General features: G+C 33.7%; 1 protein-coding gene across 9 annotated transcripts in view; it reads left to right on the plus strand.

The window, feature by feature from the left end:
• The window catches only part of TANK (TRAF family member associated NFKB activator), a 74,413-nt gene that overhangs the window by 30,952 nt on the left and 23,442 nt on the right, over nt 1-20,019 (plus strand). For 6 of the 9 annotated variants that reach the window (XM_074337105.1, XM_019727273.2, XM_074337089.1 and 3 more), the window contains 3 exons: nt 1,332-1,479; nt 14,341-14,452; nt 15,565-15,683. In XM_074337105.1, coding sequence (XP_074193206.1) covers nt 1,381-1,479; nt 14,341-14,452; nt 15,565-15,683 — 330 coding nt within the window. In that variant the 5' untranslated portion in view covers nt 1,332-1,380. The remainder of the gene's footprint in view (nt 1-1,331; nt 1,480-14,340; nt 14,453-15,564; nt 15,684-20,019) is intronic. The other 3 variants (XM_074337096.1, XM_074337104.1, XM_019727275.2) reach the window with 1 other exon arrangement.

Here is a 20,019-nt window from a genome sequence, read left to right on the forward strand (position 1 = left end):
ATGAAATATTATTCAGACATAAAAAACAGTGAAGTACTATTACATGCTAGAACATGGATAAACCTTGGAAATTTTACGCTACTTGAAAAAAGCCAGATACAAAGGTCATATATTGTATGATTCCATTTGTGTGAAATGTCCAAAATAGGCAAATCCATAGTGTTAGCAAGCCGATAGTGGTTGCCAGGGGATCGGGGGAGAGGGGAATTGGGACTAACTGCCGATAGGTACAAGGTTTCTTTATGTGGTAATAAAAATGTTCTGGAATCAGATAATGGTGATGGTTGCACAACATAGTGAATAAACTAAAAACCACAAAAGTGTACACTTTAATATGGTGAATTTCATGTTAGGAGAATTATATCTTAATGTAAAATACTAAATTTTTTTAAGAGCATTATGTACCCAAAGGTAAAACGGAAGACTTTATGAAAGATTAGAGACTGAGATTACAAAGGATTTCCAATCATAAAGAAACTAAATAATTTGGTACCCACACCCCCCAAAAAAACCTGATATAGAACTGTCTATTCTGTGACTTTCAGAAGATTAAGAGAAAGGTCCTGTGGTGTGATTTTTACAGCTGGACAGCAGGAATCAGTCATTAGATGACCCTCTGCTCAGAGCCCAGGAATGTGTTTAGAGATGTTATGTAAATTGAGATGATAAAACCAAATTTACCTTCACTGAGTAAATTACCTATAGTTCAGAAACAACAGGGAGGTTGGAAAACTAATAGGGAATGGAGGTGGGACTTGAAGGGATGTGATTTTTCTTTTTTAATGTACAATCCAACAGCAGTTCTTCCTAGATTTTGTGCTAAAATAAGAGCATTTTCACACATCTTAATTGCTCTGCGATAACAGTGTGAACTCCATCCACAAACATTTATTATCTATTTTATTTTGCTCTAATTTCAGTGTAGCAAGAATTCACCTTGTAAGTGGGAGTAACTGTCCATTTAGTAAAAATAAACCCCTTCCCACATCACTAATCCTGTTGTACATTTCTAAAAGTATTAATAACAAATGGTCGTTTATATTTCTCCATTTTTAGGCTGCACTTATAGATTACTATTTTAAAAGTAGCATCTTTATGAACTGGAACCCCACTTGCTTCTTAAACATTAAAAAGAATATTAAAAAATTAAAGAAGTTAAGGTTTCACAGTCTTATTAGGATTTTAGATGAGACTTTTATGCCTTTATAAACCTTTATAGTATTTGGTGCTATAATATTCATAATAAACCATATAGAACTGTCTTCAAGATGCGTTTTAAAAATGAGACTTATATAACTTAATAATTATATATTGTTCTGATTATTTTCCAGACCTGTCATTTACTCCATCCTTTATAGTGATGCAACAGGACGGAGAGGAATGGATAAAAACATTGGTGAGCAACTCAATAAAGCTTACGAAGCCTTCCGACAGGCCTGCATGGATAGAGATTCTGCAATAAAAGAACTGCAACAAAAGGTATGTGGGTTTTGTTGTGAAAGTTATTTATCCTGCTAAATGGAATTTGAGAGTTTTTTGCAACTCAAAAAAGATTACATTGTGAGAAACTGCCTTGAAGAACTATAATTACTGAAACATGGGGATATGTTAATGGATAAAATTTGAGATTTTTATTTGTTGTCTTTTAAAAACATTGAGACCTGTGGTAAGAGTTCATTTTAAGGTGATTGTGTTAAGGAAAGATGGCAAATTTTATCTTTCATAAATAATTTTTAAATAAAATAACAAACTGAAAGGTAGAAGTATCACTGTCTCAGCTAGTTTTATTTTGGGGGTTTTTACATTGTTTCTTGGCTGGCAGGAAGACCGTACAAATTTTAAAATACCTAGAACTAAGTTTGTTAATTTATAATAGTCTTCCATTTTTTAACTATAACAGTTAAAAATAGACTATTTCAGTGAAATCTTTAATGACTTACCAGAAGTTTTAGCTTTTTAAAATTACGCCTGTACACATTGTACCATAAGGTGATCCTATGGTTCCAAAAGAGCTGTAGTGCAGTCCAGGAAAAGAAGCTGTGGAGGTAGATTAGAACCCTGTCATGCTTAGTATGACTAAGTAGTCTGTACTATATTCTTATTCAATCAAAATTTACTGAAGGATTAGTATGTGCTTTAGAAAAGTCTTCCTGACAGTGGGGTAGAAGATAGGATAGAGAACAAGTGTGGAATTCAGCTCAGCAAACATATACTGCTGCTAAGCAATGTTCTGAGATCCAGGAATGGAAAAATCAGTGGCAACCATCAAGTTGCACTTTAATATATATATTAATAATAATTATATGCAAATATCTTTTGTATACATATATTAAATATATATCTACATATTATAGTAATATTTTTAAAAGAAAAAATGAATGGCAGTCATTTCAAACAATCAAAATAAGGTCAAATTAAGTATTAGGGATGAAATGGGGAAGAGATCTAAGATTTATTTAGGAGATAGAATGGAAAGCAGGTGGCAACTGAATGGAGGCCACTTCTGAGGGTGACGGCATAGATGTTAGGACGATACCTAAGTGTCTGGAGTAGAAGACTGGATTACTGGCGGTGCTGATGACAGAAACCAGGAATGGAGAAAAGTTGCAGATTTGGGGATAAGGAAAGACGGTGTGCGGGTAGGTATTAGTTATTAGGTTTGGTTACCTGTGGGGCATTCAGGTGAAAATGTCCAATGGATAGTTGCAAATATGGATCTAGCAGCCCATGTAGAGTTCTGAATTGCAAATTGTAGGTACAGATTATATAACAACAAATTTTATTACAGCCTTGAATGTGGATAACATTTCTGAGTTACAGTGTATAGGGTAAAGAAATAATTGAAGGACAAAAGGGTAAGAGGAAGGAAATAAGGTCGACCAGTTGGTCACTGGAGATTCAGAAATAGGTTAAGAAATTTATGAACAAGAGGAGAAACACCTATTGCTCTGAGACTGCAGGGAACAAGATGGAAAATAGCTACAAATGAAGATAACTTTGCAGATAGGAGGTGGTGCTGGCCAGAGTTAGAAGGGTTATCATGTGTCACTTATATGTAAAATATAAAAAAGTCAAATCTGTAAAAAAAAGTTAAATGGTGGCAACCAGGGCTTGATGGTGTTTAAGGGTACACACTTGTAGTAAATAAGTACAAACAAGTAGTAAATAAGCCATAGGGATCTAAGGCAGAATATACTGAATATAGACAATGATATTGTGCTATAATTCTGTACTGTGATAAATGGCCCTGCAACAGTAATGATATTACAATATATAAATGTATCAAAGTGACACACTATACACCTTAAACTTTCAAAATGGTACATGCCAGATTTATTCAGTAAATTCATCTGAGCCTTCAGTGAATCGTAATCTTTTTGCTGGTGGAGGGTCTTGCCTCAGTGTTGATGAAAGTGCAGTTATCTACGAAGTGCAATAAAATGAAGTGCAATAAAACAAGGTATGCCTGTAGTGTAATGAAATAAGAGTTCTGACATTGGGTTTTATACTTGGATCTCATTCCTTATATTTTTTAAATTCACTTTTTTTCTAAAACATTTTTGTGGGAATACATTTGTACTTCCTTTTGACGTTTCTTGGGATTTTGTTTTATGGAACATTTATTGTTTTTGAAATTACAGAATCACATGTACCAAGTGTAAATTGCTAATTTGTCCTCATATGTCTACTCCCAGAAATGAGGTAGAACTTTGCAGTAAAGCAAGCTAGGTATGTCTTACTTAGAATCTTTAATAATAAGATGAGATGTACAAGTTCTCAAACTTCTAGTATGAGGATAAGAAGAACAAAGGCTCTGAAGTCAGAGCTGAGTTTTTAAATGCCATTTCTGCCATTTCCAAGATCTTCAGCCTGGATGACAGGAAGGTTGATGCTGCAACCACAGAAATACAGAGACTGCTGATTCTGGGAAAGGAAGTTATTATTATTTGATTTGATTTGGATATTTTGAGTTCAAGTGATAGAAAATTGGCCAGGGGAAGATGATCAGCAGGCAATTGAAATGTGGATCTTTGGAAATAAGGTACCAGTTGGGGGTTCTTTGTAGAGATGATATATGAAGTAATAGGAGAAGGAGATACCAAGGGAAAAGAGAATAGAGTAAGAGAAGAAGAGAAGCAAGAAGACAACCTTGGAGAAGTCGCCTGTCATTCCGATGACTGACAAGGCCCCAAAGGATGTGCTGTGAATAAGACTAGTTGCCCAACATTATACTTAAAGAATTGGTCTGTCGAGTGACATCAGTAAGAGGGCAAATGAGGAAGTTCCAGGCCCTCATTATTCCACAAAAATGCCAAGCTATAGACGGACTGAAATGCATTGATAGGAGCTCTGGAAATCAGTCAGTGATCTAGAACCACCAAGTGAACAGCTAGTCAAGAAAAAGCCACATTCAAAACAGTAGGACATTTCATGGCATTTCTACTCTCCCGTGACGCCTACCCCAGTGTGTGATGGTGCAGTTGGGAGAAAGCAGCCCGACTCCTGGGAACGGTAGCATAATTAGGGTCTCAGGCTGGCAGCAGTAGAAGGCAGTGGCGGGTATCATAGCGCATGGAAACTGCAGGAGGACTGCCGTCAACATGTGGGCACAAGAGATTGCAGGAAGAGGAATACAAGAGGATAGCTAAGGCCCCAAGAAGAAGCTGAGATAAGACTCTGGGAAATTAAGACATTTCCAAGCAGCCAGGAAAATCAGGGAGAAAAATAAAAAGCACATACATGCACAGGCCCAAAAAGGGTACACACCTGGAAAATACCTGAAAAGACCTTTACCTTGGGTTAGTTTCAAGGCTAAGGAGCCTACTAATTAGTGAAGATTTTCCATACCAGGCTATAAAGTCTGAGAGAGGTGGCTGTTTATTCAAATGCCCAGTTTCAACAAATCACAAGGCATACAAAGCAATAGGGAAATGTGGCCCTTTCAGAGGAACAAAATAAATTTGCAGAAATAGTTCCTGAAGAAACACATGCATCAGACTTACTAGAGAAAGACTTTTAAAACAGCTTTTGTAAATATACTCAAAGAGCTAAACGAAAACACAGAGAACTAAAGGAAGTCAGGAAAGCAATAATATGAACAAAATGAGAATAACAACATTAAAATTTTTTTTTAAAAAAGAACCAAACAGAAATTCTGTACCTGAAAAAGACAATAAATAAATTTCAATTTCACTATAGGGGTTCAGGAGCCAACTTGAAACATACAGGACTTCCAGGACTATGTTGAATAGAAGTGGTGAAAGGGGGCGTTCTCATCCTGTTGCTGATCTTAGAGGAAACGCTTTCAGTCTTTCACAGGGGCCTATTATGTCAGCTGTGGATTTTCCACATAGGACTTTTATTATGTTGCAATTGTTTCCTTGTATTCCTAGTTTGTTGAGTGTTTTTATCATAAAAGGGTGTTGAATTTTATCAAATGTTTCTTCTGCATCAATTGAAATGATCATGTGGTCACCCCCACTTCAGTCTGTTCACACACTCCTCATTCTGTTAAAGTGGCATTACATTGACTGATTTTGTATGGTGAACCATCCTTGCGTTTCAGGAATAAATCTGACTTGGTCAAGGTGTGCAATGCTTGTAACATGCTGCTGAATTAGTTTTGCTAGTATTTTGTTGAGGATTTTTACATCAATATTTGTAAGGGATATTAGTCTGGTTTTCCTTTCTTGTAGTATTTTTGTCTGGCTTTGGTATCAGCATAACGCTGGCCTCACAGAATTAGTTAGAAAGTGTTCGGTCATAATCAATTTTTTTGGAAGGATGTGAGAAAGATTGGTGTTAATTCCTATTTGAATGTTTGGTAGAATTCACTAATGAAGCCACTGGGTTCTGCGTTTTCTTTGTTAAGAACTTTTTGATTTCTGTTTCAATCTCTACTACTGTGTTTCCCCAAAAATAAGACCTAGCCAGACCATCAGCTCAAATGCGTCTTTTGGAACAAAAATTAATATAAGACCCGGTCTTATATTACATTACATTACATTAGACCCGGTCTTATATTAAAATAAGACCTGGTCGTATATTAATTTTTGCTCCAAAACACGCATTACAGCTGATGGTCCGGTTAGGTTTTATTTTCAGGGAAACACGGTAAGTACAGGTCTATACAAATTTTCTATTTCTTCATGGCTCAGTCTTGATAGGTTGTGTGTTTCTAGGAATATATCCATTTTATCAAGGTAATCCAATTTGTTGGTATGCAATTGTTTTTATTATTTTCATAACTCTTTATTTCTGCTAATATGGTGGTAATGTCACCTCTTTCAGTTCTGATTTTAGGGATCTGAGACTTATTTTCTTAGCCAATTTAGCTAAAAGTATGTCAATTTTGTTTTTCTTTTTGAAGAACTGGTTTTGTTGACTTTATTAGTTTTCTATTTTGTTTATCATTGCTCTAATCTTTACTATTTCCTTTCTGTTAGCTTTGAGGTTAGTTTGTTCTTCCTTTTCTAGTTTCTAAAGGTGAAATGTTAGGTTATTGATTTCAGATTTTTTTTAATATAAGCATTTATAGCTAAAAGTATCCTGCTTAGCGCTGCTTTCAATGCATCCCCTAAGTTTTGTTGTGTTTTCATTTTCCTTTGTCTCCAAGATATTTTCTAATTTCCCTTGTGATTTCTTCTTTGACCCATTGGTTACTTAAGAGTGTGTTAATTTCCACATATTTGTGAATTTTCCAGTTTCCTTTCTGCTATTGGTTTCTAGTTTCATCCCCTTGTGATTAGAAAAGATATTTTGTATGATTTCAGTCACTTCAGGTGCTGTGCTATATAAATTACTTTTTCTTGTACTGATAAGAAAGGTGAAGGATACAGAATATTTATAACCATCCCATTTATTAAGCAAAGAGCCTTTTGACTAACCAGTGAGTCTAACGTAAAGGCCTCAAAGAAGACTAAATTTAGGGGTGGCTGGATGGCTCAGTTGGTTCAAGCATGAGCTCTGAACAACAGGGTTGCCAGTTCAATTCCCACATGGGCCAGTGAGCTGTGCCCTCCACAACTAGATAGAAATACAACGACTTGGAGCTGATGGGCCCTGGAGAAACACACTGTTCCCCAATATTCCCCAATAAAAATTTTAAAAGATTTAAAAAAAAGACTAAATTTGACTGTGCTCTGTCTTTTTATCATAAATTACAGATCCAAACCTTTTTCTGACAATAAATCTAAAGCCATAAGGACTGTCTTGTCAGATTGGTGTTTTTCTAGAGCTAATCTTGACCCATCTCAAATGTAAACTCTCAGCCTGAAGGCTTATGTTACCTCTAAAACCTTGTAAAACATGTTTTAAAGGATTGCATGAAGGCATAAAATGCCTTTATTGCACATTTACTATTTTTTTTAATTCCTTTACTTTTACTTAAGATGTAAATGGCCTTATTATTGTTTACCACCCTTTTTTTCCTTTCTTTGTTCCCCAAAACATATATCTCTGTGGTGAGACTAGAGCAGTTCACTCTGGTTTTTTCCTACTAAAACTACTCTTATTAGAATATAGATGCTTCTGACTGTTTCTAATCGAAGGCTTATTTCTTCTGTTGTACTTGTTAGTACTTTGCCATCGACTCATTTTCCACCTATCAGAATTTGGAATGATTGTATCCTTTGTTCCAGGTTTTTATTTCCAGAAATACGTCCTGTCAAAACTTTTAGACAGGTATGCTAGGTTCAAGAAGATCCATTTATAATTAGAAATATTTAAATTCTGATATTTATTCAAAACTATTTTGAACACCTATTGAATATATTGTATCAGGAACTGCTATAAATACAGGGTCTACAATGATAAGCAGCTATGCTCCCTGCTTCGTGGAACAGTGGAACAGTCTAGTAAAGCAGAGACTAGTCAAGCAATTTCATAAATAAGTTTCAAAGTCTGATAAGTATCAGGAAAAAAAGGTAAACTGCTATTAGAATGTCTGTTAGGGACTTGACCTCATCTAAAGGTGAGAGAGAATAATCTTTATGAAGTGATTTTTGAAAGAGCTGGGTTGGGACTTTCTAGGTACAAGGGCCTGTGTTATAAAGACCCATTGGCCTAAAAGAACTGAAAGTATAAGTGAAATAGTGCAATGAGAAAAGTCAGGAGCAAGACTATGTAGGGTCTTAGAGGCCATATTGAGAATTTTTGGTTCTTTATTCTAAGAGCACTGGCAAGCAATTTAAAGTTTTTTGGGGGAAGGGGTGGGGGAGGAAAGTGGTTGTTATGATTAGATTTGCATTTTGCACAGAACTCAATAACTAGAGTAGAGAATCGATTGGTAGATTTAAAGAGAGCAGTTAGGCTATTGCAGTAGTTTATTAAGGTTGTGATGGCTTGAATTGTGATGACTACATTGGAGATGAAAAAGTAGACAGATTAAAGATACCTAAGATTAAAATTGACACTTGCTAATGGATTGGCTATAGAACAAGTAGATGTCAAGTATGGTTATAGCTTTCTGGATAGGTAGTGGTGCCATATACTGAGAGAAGGAATACTAGCAAAGGACCCAGTTTTGCAGCGAGCAGAGCAAGAGATGGCATAGTTGGAGGGAAGAAATCATCCGTTTTGAAGAGGTAAAATTTGAAGTACTTTTCCAGTAGCACTTGGCTGCATAGTTTCAGAGCTTAGAGGAGACATCTGGGCTAGAAGGAGAAATTTGAGAGTCTGGCATATAACCAGCCACCGGGGGTGAGAATGCCTAAGGAAAACACATGGAGCGAAAAGAAGACCTTCGTAGAGCTAGATACACTCAGCTGATATGCCTTAGTGGTTATTTAGGCGTTTGGGCTTTGTAGTCAAAGCCTGGATTCAACTCCCACCTCTGCCTCTGTGCGCCTCAGTGTTGTCATCTATAACCTCAGAAGGTTAGTGTAAAGATTAAATGAGAGAAAATAAACTCTCTGATTTTGGTGCATAAGTATTCAGTGAAATAATCATGTGATGATAGTGTGTTGTTGAATAATTGGGTTACAGAACAGTTATAGAAGAGTTCGCAGTTTTTAAAAGTAACATGTACATTTACACAGGAATTCTGAAAGGGCACATACCGAAGTGTAAGAGCCAGAAGCATCTTTATTCTTTCATTCCTGCTGAGGAATGAAAGGCAAAGTAAAGGAAGAGACTGTCACTTTTTACTTTGTACATATCTGGATTTTTATTGTGGTGGTGATGGTGGACATTTTGTTGTTCTTTGCCTTTTTTCAATAAATGTGCTACTTTTGTAATTTTTAACAGCCATTAATTATTTTGACCTTGTTTTTCTTAGACTTTATAAACATTCTTTGTAAACTTTGAACAACCAGGGTTTTTGTTTTTTTGCTTGACAGAATGTTTTTATTCATTGGAGATACCACAATGATTTCTCAAAAAGAAACTTCTGAGTCCTAGGTTACAATGAACTATTAATAGAAAAAAACTGAGAAATCAGGCTTAGAGCAAGGGGTGGTTGTGTGATACATCTGGTGACAAATTGCTCAATGGTATTCAGAGCTTTAGTTAATGGATGTATACACTACATGCCATGGTTCTATAAGACCTGGTCTTATTTTTGGGGAAACACGGTAGTAGATATTATGAAGATATCTTGATCATTATTAACGGAATGGAACTAACATTTGCAAAGAGTTTATTATGTACCAGATATTTTATACATGCAATCTCCTTCAATCCTTCAGTTAAGTATTATTTTCATTTCAAAGAGAAAGAAACCAAGGCTTACGGAGACTTAATTGAATTAGGACGAAAACACAAGATTGTAAAACAAAAATAGTTTCTCTTATTTTATACCACTTGACATACTGCGAAATCGATGGCAGCCCTGTCACCTACTAATAGATAATCAGATTGGTAACCTGATCTGTCAAATTGGAGACCTCCTAGATAAGTCTTGGTATTGGAAGAGTGAGGGAGGGTAGGACTTATAACCTAGTTATAAGCAAACTCAGCAGAAAATGGTTAAAGGATGAGCTGTGTAAACCAGGATCTCTGAGTTGCTAATCCTATACATCCTCATTTTTTTAACTTAAATTGAAGTTGATGTTTAGTTTACCAGAGTGTCAAAACATTTAGTTTGTGTCTAAAGTGCTATGTATTGGGACAATTAATGTTTAATAATCTTCCTTCATGAACTGTGGAGCTCCTATTGAGGACATTTGTGGTAGCCAAGCAAATCCTTCAAGAAAGCTTTTGTTTTACTTTGTTAATCTTGGCACAATTTGAAAGGTTTTTAAATTGAGACTTTTTTTTTAATCCATTCAACACTTATTAAATTCTTATTCTTTTTATACTTAGAGGAAAACAATGGTATTTTTCAGAATATTGAGGTTAGTTCTTGAGGATGAGAAAAGATAATGTTTGATCTATTTTAGAGTATTATAGATGACTTAAGGATACTTGAACTTTTTTTCTCCCCATCTAAGAAATAAGTGCTTTGGAAAGTACGAAAAAGGAGAATTTTCAGTGTCAACAATAGGAAAAAAATTCAATTTATAAAGCTGTTTTAATATTTATGAAACTCACGAAAACTTGAGCATCTGTATGTCCAAAATTATAAAGAATATGCTGCCTTAGTTTTGAAGAGGGATAGAAATTTTGCCTGGATAAAGATAAAGGACATTACTTAAGCTTTTGCTTGATTTATGATAGTCGAGAGGATGTATGGACAACAATTTTAAATAAATTTAAGATGTGTACTATATGATCACCATTGTTTTAAGTTTTGCTTCTGAAGACTAAGAAAGAATACAAAGTACATTATGGCGCAAGTACCTAAGTACCTGTTTTACCTCTTTAGATGCTGGTAGACCACTTGTTTTTCTAGTCGTTAGAATTGGAAGGAGTGTCAAATACACAGAAGCCAGAGTCATCTTGGCCAGATGGTGTTTGATACAGATGGATGGTTAGTTGTCATGCAGATCTCTTAGTTGGTAACTTGTTGCTGCCATCTGACTCAAAGAATCATTCACACACACTGGCTGTCAAAAGCATCTTCTCTTCTGTCTGTTTTAGCTGTCATGTCTGTGCTCTGTACAGAAGTGTTGACAAGACATTGCTGTTGTACATTTTCAATGTGGTTGTTAGTGATTTTCTGTTTTGTGGGATCTTTGATAGTGCTGAAATTTACTTGCTTTGTAACTGTTTTTTAAAAAATACTGTAACTGTGCAATAATCATCTGACCTTTTAAAAGGACTTTTCAGGTTGTAAGTTTATTCAGATCTGTTCAGTGAACAAAATCATTTAATAAAAAAAAAACGCTTCTTATTTCTTTTAGTTTCCAAATACAGCAAATAAACTAAATTCTACTGGTTATTTCCCAATTTATATATCCTTTGGACTTTCCCTCTCATAGCCTGTGGTCAAAATCTTTATATTATTTTCTCAAATTAGTACCTTTTTTTGTGATGGTATAAGCATCCCTTCCCCTCCCCCCCAAAAAAAACTTAAAACATTGCCTATCTTTTGCATCCATTTTTTCTTTTTTTTTCTAATTAAAGTTTATTGGGGTGACAATTGTTAGTAAAGTTACATAGATTTCAGGTGAACAATTCTGTAATAACATCATCTATATGTCACACTGTGTGTTCACCACCCAGTGTCAGTTCTCTTTCCATTACCATATATTTGATCCCCTTTACCCTCATCTACCATCTCCCTCCCCCCTTACCCTCTGGTAACCACTCAACTATTGTCTGTGTCTGAGTTTTTGTTTCTTCATTTGTTTGTCTTGTTCTTTTGTTGTTTTCAGTTTTATATACCACATATCAGTAAAATCATATGGTTCTCGACTTACCCAAAAAATCTGAAAACATTTTGCATCTTTTTTCTTTTTTTTGCGTCCATTTTTTCAAACTTAGCTTCCTTTTGTCTTATTCACCCACTGACCTTGTCTCTATTTTTCCTGTTTCCATTCTAGAAATATAAGCAAAGCCTTTTCTCCATTCCTTCAGGTCACTTCTGAAGGCATATCTATTTCTATAATATTTCTTTATCAACTTAAAGTAGTTTATGTATTCAAGTAATGTGCCAGACACTCTGCTATACTCTGGAGATATCAGAAAATAGTCTCTACCCTTGAGGAGGTCATAGTTTAAAGGGAATCAGACATATAGACAATTAGAATATTATAATTTCTATAATGTCAGTATGTGGAAAGAGCAGTGAAAGAACGTGGACCATTGCTATTCCATTGCCTTGCCTTTAAAAGTATTAGTTTTTAATTTATTACAAAATTTGCTTGAGTTTATAAAGTACTTTATTAAGTGGTTTAAGAAATAGTTCAAAACTTCAACTTGAAATTGTTGATCTATTGATTTTTCTAAGCTAATGAGGATATTTTCAGCGTTGTTTATTTATTATGTTACATGCAGATGTGCTGAAGTGTGATTTTAAGCCAGAAACTAGAAGATGACAATTACTTGGCAGAAGTTTTCTGAGTTGGTTCCAAAAGAGAATACAGGTCATTTGGTTTTTCATTAATGTGGGGAAAAAATAGATAGTAGATGGAGAATGGGCTGAGGCTTGAGTAAGTTACACGTTTATTCTGGGCCTGTCTCTAACTTGCTAGGTTTTTTGGTACTGGTTACTTCATGTCTGAATAGCAGTAAAGAATGGGCAATTACTGGTCAATGTTTGTGAAGAGCTTTGAGTTCCATGGAGAAAGTTCCGAATACACAGACATAGATAGAGAAGACTGTAACATCAACTTGTTTGCTGATTCCTCAGCCCTGGTGGTTCTGTGTAGCCCAGGTGAATTTCAGGTATTACAGAATTTGCTGTAGACGTTTGAATCCTTCTTTCAGTCAACCTACCCACTCTTTCTAGGGCCTTGAATATAAATTTATGTAGGAATAAGACATCGCGTCCTGGGAAACCTGGCCTTAGACTGAATTTTGGTATCTTAAGATTTAGTTCTGATACTCACAGTTATAGGACATATGGTCCAAACAGACTCACAAGACTTATTCTTCTATTCATAATAAAAAAACTTACTTGGATTTTTTTAAACTTGGATTCTTTATTTCCTTTAATTTTTAAAAATGTCTTTTCAATAAGCATGTACTGACTACCTCCTATGTATAAGTGACTTTGCAGAGCTCTCTGGGAATATCAAGTTATATAAGACTACACTCAGGCAACGTGCAAAGATGGCATATCACTTGAGTTATTTATCAGTTCTGTCAGTTATCATGTTTGAAGGGGATTATAAAATTTCACCTTTTATTTGGGAAGATGTGGTATTTTGCTTTAATTTCTTAAGCTAATTTATTTTGGGAATCCAGGAACAGCTGTGTAATTTATAAAGAACTTTAGACTTACTAGCCTCTGAAATAGATCTTTAGACTTAATGGTCTAAAGGTCTATAGAACTTTAGACTTACTGGTCTCTGAAATAGAGCTTTACTGATTTTGAACTTTGATTATGAATCAGTTCACAATCAAATATTTAGTATCTACTGAAGTACATGCTGAGATTGTTAGGACTCCATTTCATATTTCAAGAAATTACAATTTAGTCATTTATTTATTTGTTCCTTCAGTGAAAGAAATTGGTTAAAAATCCTCTTATTTTTTGGTAATATATTTGTAAGACTTTGTACTAATTTGATAACTGTAATGTAACATGTTCAAATTTGCTTTTATGTTTAATGCAAACTGTGTCTTCTTTCATTACTTAATTCTCACAGCCATTGCTAAAATAGCAAGATGAATGGCTTAAAAATATAAGGGAAATTGTGGTATTTAAGATATCCGCTAAAGAGTAACCATGTGTTCTCTTGACTTCTTAAAACTTTTCTTAGAAAAGTTGAAGATCAATATGATTTTATAATTTGTACATGTCCCTTTAGTTTTCTTAACTATAGCCACACTTCCTTTTTGATTTTGTGCTCTAAAAATAAATTCAAAAGTGTATTTATTAAAAAGACATGAAATCTTATCTTTTTTAAAGTTAGTGGGATATTTTTATAGAATAACTTAATATAGCATTCATTTTATCATTCATGCCTTTTTTTTCTTGTTATTAAGGATTAACTTCTAAATTACAATTTGTGTCCTGACTGCAGAACCAAGAAACCATATGTTGATCTCTTAACTGAAATTTTTCTTTAAGATAATTTTTAAAATTTTACAGTGTTTCAAGTATTTTGAATCACAGATGTTTGTAATGATTATAAATACATTGCTGGAGCCAGTTTTTAGCTCACAAATAAATGCTCACCACCTGGGAAATAGTGATATGGGCAACTCCTATGTATACATAATTATTAATAAGACAGTAAATGTATGTACAGATATTTCAGTAAATATCAAACTAACTGGTTTTTATATCAGCAGACTGAGAACTATGAGCAGAGAATACGTGAGCAACAGGAGCAGCTGTTATTTCAACAAACTATTATTGACAAGCTAAAATCACAGTTACTTCTTGTGAATTCCAGTCGAGGTATGTTCATGCTAATTTTTTATGTATTTCTTGAACCACTTATAGAAAAGAAAGGTGGAAGCCAGGTTTTTCCATTTTATTACTCCTTTGTTTCTCATTAGTTCTGATATTTTAATAACGGTGGTACATTTACATATTATGTTTATTTAAGAAATGAACATTGCGGGATATGGGAAAATGGACATTCACATATCCTATATGGTGGAACTCTAAGTTGATAAAACCTCCTAGAAGACAATTTACCAATAAATAACAAAAGCTTTTTAAAATGTCAGTGCCTTTTAAGCCAAAAGTGTAAGTTCTAAGAATATAAGAAAATATTTGTTCAAGTCCTCGAAGATATGTATGCAAGCATGCTCATCACAACATAACTCTAATAATGAAAAACTAGAAATAAAGAAATGTCCAACAGTTAAATTACAGTCATTTATAAAAAGAATAGCTATGTAGCCAAGAAAAGTGATGATAATACATTAAACTTACATGACATATGCTATATAGCAAAATAAGCAAAACAGGGTACAAAAATAAATATTTTATTTATGCAACAAAATGATTTTTGTGTGATATGTGCAGAAAAAAAAAAAAAAAATCTCTGATAAAATATAAACCAAAATGGTAATAGGAATAACTCACAGGTGATAAAAATTGTAGATAGCTTTTTTGTTGTTGTTCTGTTTGGCATGTATGCTTTTTAAAATTTTTCTGTAATCATGGAGTAGTTATGTAAATGACTGTCTTAAGCATAAAATGCATACCTGAAAATATGACTTGTATAAAAGTTTAATTGCTATTACTGATGGTTCAGCTGCAAAGAGCATAATTCTAGTTTTCTAAATTCTACAGGTTTTATACACCACTGATTTTGTTAGAGTATGGGTTTTGTATGTTTAGTGGGAACGAAAAAAACAAATATGAAGCAAATATGCCAAAATCCAAATGGGTAAATCTAAATTGTCAAAGTAATTATTTTCTGAAGAATTTTTAAAAACTCATAGTTTAAAATCTCTGCTCTTTAACATTAGGGGTACGGATTTATATTCTTTTTCTTTTCCAGGTAGTACCAGAAACAAGGGTTTCCTACTTATGTCCAAGAGGGTTTTGTTTTACAGATAACAGTTATGGCTGTGTTCCCCTGCTTGAAGACAGTGAAGCAAGGAAGAATAATTTGACTCTTGACCAGCCACATGATAAAGTAAAATCAGGAATACCAAGAGAAAAAGAATCAAAGGTAGACTGCACTGCTGGCTTATTCCCTAAAGGAAATAAGAAATCAGGTTGCACAGACTTCTTGGATGATTTAGTCAGTATTTTATAATAACTTGGGTGGGCAGAAACGGGGGAGAGAGTGGACAAGGTTCTCTTAAACACTAACATTGCTTCTGCAAAAAGCAACGTTCAAATGCCGATACATAACACATCTTCCTCATTTTCCTGCAGGGGATCCACCACTGGAAGTCTAAACAGAAGTTTTGTATATACAGTTAAATGACTTGCATGTTCCTAAATAGAAGCAATATTTTCAAGTAAAAGAAAGGCTTAGGTTTCATATTTTCTAGTATTTTCTTTTCTGTATCACAGGCATTTAACAAAGAAATAAAAGATTTAACAAAGAAATAAAAGATTAAGTTAAGGTAGATAGTAAGATCCAGATAATTCTGGATCAGGAAAGAGCATTCCAGAGTTTTCCTCAATTGCCTGTGCTTAAATTAAAAAAAAAAAAAAAATCCACCTAACCAACTAATGCAGAAGTCTTCACTGAAGCAATATAAAAAGGCACATTCCATATCTGCAAGAAGACAAGTATTATAAAAGGATGTTCATGCTACATTGGTTAGAAACAACCTAAACATCCATCAATAGCAGAATGGTACCGCTTTACAATAAAACATTTTAGAAAAATTAAAATAAACTAAACATATATTAATATTCCTAGATTTCAAAAGATATGTTGAGTACAAAATGGAAATTACAAAAATGACAAAATGGGAATGATATAAATTTTTAGTTTATAAAACATGACATTTTTAATAAAAACACAAATATGTAGTAAAAGTATAAAAACATGGATAGGAAGGGTATACACATCTTTAGAAAAATGATCACCTCTACAGTTGGAGAGAGGAGACTGATTCTGAGAAAAGAGCAAATTGGCAAAATATTAACACTTTTAAAGCAGGGTAGTGGGTATATAGATGTATATTATTCCCCATGTTTTTTTGAATTATTTAAATTTATGTTTAAAAAGGAATTTTTTATTAAATTTATTGGGGTGACATTGGTGAGTAAAATTACGTAGGTACATTTCTGTGATACATCACCATATACAGAGAGTGTCAAAAAAATGTATACACATTTTAAGAAAGGAAAAAACTGTATTAATTGTAATACTCAATATATACCGATAACAAAAGATGAATACAAGTCATGTTTGACTTCTGCAATTACAAGAGGTGCTCAAAGTGGTTACCATTGGCGTCCAGACACTTCTGATTATGGCAAACTACTGCTTGAGTATAGATGACATGTCTTAAAATGTATATACATTTTTTTGGCATCCCTGGTGTTTGGTCCCCTAAAAAGGAATTATTTAAATGAGATGACTTGGGTTTTAGTAGATGAAATAGCTTTTGAATAAAATAAGATCTCCTAACAAAGAGGACTCTTAACATTCACAAGGCCAATTAAGTCAAGAGTGCTATATTTCTTTCCTTCTAAATAATGTAGATTTTGGCTTTGTCTGTCGAGATTATTCTGATCCCATAAAACTAAGACCGTCTTAACTTGTTTTTATTTAACTTCAAATCTGACAAATCCGATTTTGATATTTTTCTATAAATAAAAGTTTTAGAATGAGAAGTTCTCTGTCGTATCTCCCAGTTCATATTTTTTAATTCAGAATTATTGTTTTATCTAAAAATGCTGATAAACACAAGAGACCATGGTGCTGGAATATGTTCAGGTTTATTTTGCAAGAGACGGAATTCAGAAACAATGATTCTGACTTTTAGAATAATTTCATTATTGGGTCTATTATAGTACATTATAAAATCACTGACCGACTGTAAAATCCTGACAGAAATTTACTGCTTAAGTAAATAATAATTACATTCCCTTTTCCTGTTTAAAGGATGTCTAAATGTCATTATTTACTATTAATTTTTAATCAAAATTATGTTTATTCCAGTTATAACATTTCTTTGAAGATAATAAAACATATCCAGTTCAAAATATATAGACAGTATTTTTGAAAATAGCAGTCTTGGTTAGAACAAAAAGGATGATGTGAAAGACTTTTAAGATATGTTAATAATTTAGTTTATTTTATATTTGGATAATTTGTCATTATTTATGAAAGTTTCAGAGTTTATTTTTCAGTCAGTAAGTGTTCAAAGGAACTCTTCAACAGAATTAATTTTTTAATTACATTTGTTTTAATTTTGTAAGATGTCTTTTACCTTAAAATATATATTTGGACATCTAGGCTGAAATTAAGTAGAAGTAACAGGAATAATGTCAGAGATAGCTTATTTCCAAGAATTATTGATGTTGCATCAATTTTAGCTTCATTTGTGGACAGACAATAAGAGGAAAAATGATAAAGCTCTTTGTAAGAACTGAGTCTAAATTTAGTGAGTTCTCTTAATTATCTTTACTAATAGGGGAAAGAGTTATGTGACAGCCACATATATAATACTTTTAATAACTCATCAACTCAGTCTTCTAAAAATAAACTGTCTTGAATTTTAGCTTTTTCATCTTCCTTTATATATCCAGAACCAAAGTGCCAGTGAGCACCAGATATATAAGGGATTAAAGAGAAAGGGAAATATATTCTAAAAGAGGATAAGTTGAATTATTGAATATTTGAGAGTTGGCTGTATATTCATTGTAAAATATTAAGCCTGATTTAGAAAAATATTGCCCAATCAAGTACTGAAATTAAAATCTTTTCCATTGGCCTATGTTGATCTATACTTACATAGTTATAATTAAATTTGCTCTTAGGTAATACAAGTAAAATCCTTTTCTAAAGACCTTTGAATGATTTAGATATATTAGGGTTTTCTGAGATGAAAAAAATTCTATATTGGTTGATTTCAATTTTGTAAAAGTGTGTATCTATGATACAATACAAGAACTAGAAGGCAGAGTGCAAAAATGGCTAAGATAATAGTACTTTTTTTTTTCTATTTTCAGTATATTTTTATATTATTTGTCTTCTCAAAAATGAATTGATTTCTAGAAATCACATTCCCAATCAGTTAGCCTAGCCTCTGTAGTGAATTAGGAAATTAATAGAAATGCTTTGAACCAGTAACAGAAGGAAGCTAGTACCAACCACCCACGGTCCTTTCCTCCTTCTGTTTGGTGGGTGGTTTGAGGGTTTGTTTTCTTTAGACTGTTTATTTTGCTTAGGACTTGGTTAGACCATTTGAGAGGGAAAAGACCCATGGACATTTTGGCAAATGGCAAGCATGGCCGCCTTGGAGAATGAGACAAAGAGTAAAGAAGCGTATGTTGAGGGGAAAGAGTCCCTTTTAGAAAATTTTATTTGAAAACATGAAATTCACAGTTCAGCCTCTGTTCATGCTAATCCTACACAAACAGCATGCAGAATCCTTTGAGTTCTAAAAGGACATCCAGAAGTCAAGACAGAGCCCGTATCGTTGGATGACCTTCAGTACTCTGCTTACAGTTTAGAGACATTAGAGAAGTACTCAGTTCAGTTGGAGAAACAAAGATTTGGAGACTCAAAGCAGTTAGCAAGCATTATAAGACAATGTGAAGTCCAAGTTAATAGGACAAAATGAAATCCTAATTATAATTTATGGTGCAGATAAAACATATAGGACCTTATTTTAAAAATAACAATTCCGGTGAGCTCAAGGTAGCAGGAGCTCAGCATTTAGTTCAAGTAGGGAAAAGAAAACAAATTCTTACTTGTCCGTATCTTGCTGTGCATAGATACATAAACTTAAATTGTCTACAAGATTTTAATGGAGAAAGATTAATTCCTAGACAAGAAGCAGAATTATTCCATGCCACTTTTGAGAGCATTATGTAAACTGAAAGCTAAAACTGAGGAGTATGAAATTACTGTAATCTTTTTTAAGTGACATAATCATGACTTAAGAAGAGAGAGTGTTCCCTCCCTTTTTGTTACTTTATTCTAGAGACAGTCCTTCAGTGAGAGGCATTTACCAGTGTGTTCTTATTATTATGTACGAGTTCCAGCAGACAATGTATGAACTTTAACCCTGTTCTGCTTTCCGGCCTTCTGTAGCTTATAAAATAACACAAGTCTAGGTCTTGGATGGTATCCCCATCCTTGAACTGTTCATACGTCATGTACTCTAGACTTCGGGTGAAACTTTCACTTAGGGGTCTTCATCTAGTTTTAGGCCCCCATGGCTTCTCTCAACACTAGATAGTTTCTCGATTGCGAGTCTCTTAAACAGTATTCATGTGTTTGTTAAATTGCTGTATATCGTCTAGGTATCTGGTTTCATATATATTATAACAGCCTTAAAACAGAGGATCGTATACAGGTATATGATAAATAT

The sequence above is a fragment of the Rhinolophus sinicus genome, linkage group LG01 (genome assembly GCF_036562045.2).
Source record: "Rhinolophus sinicus isolate RSC01 linkage group LG01, ASM3656204v1, whole genome shotgun sequence".
Lineage (NCBI taxonomy): Eukaryota > Metazoa > Chordata > Mammalia > Chiroptera > Rhinolophidae > Rhinolophus > Rhinolophus sinicus.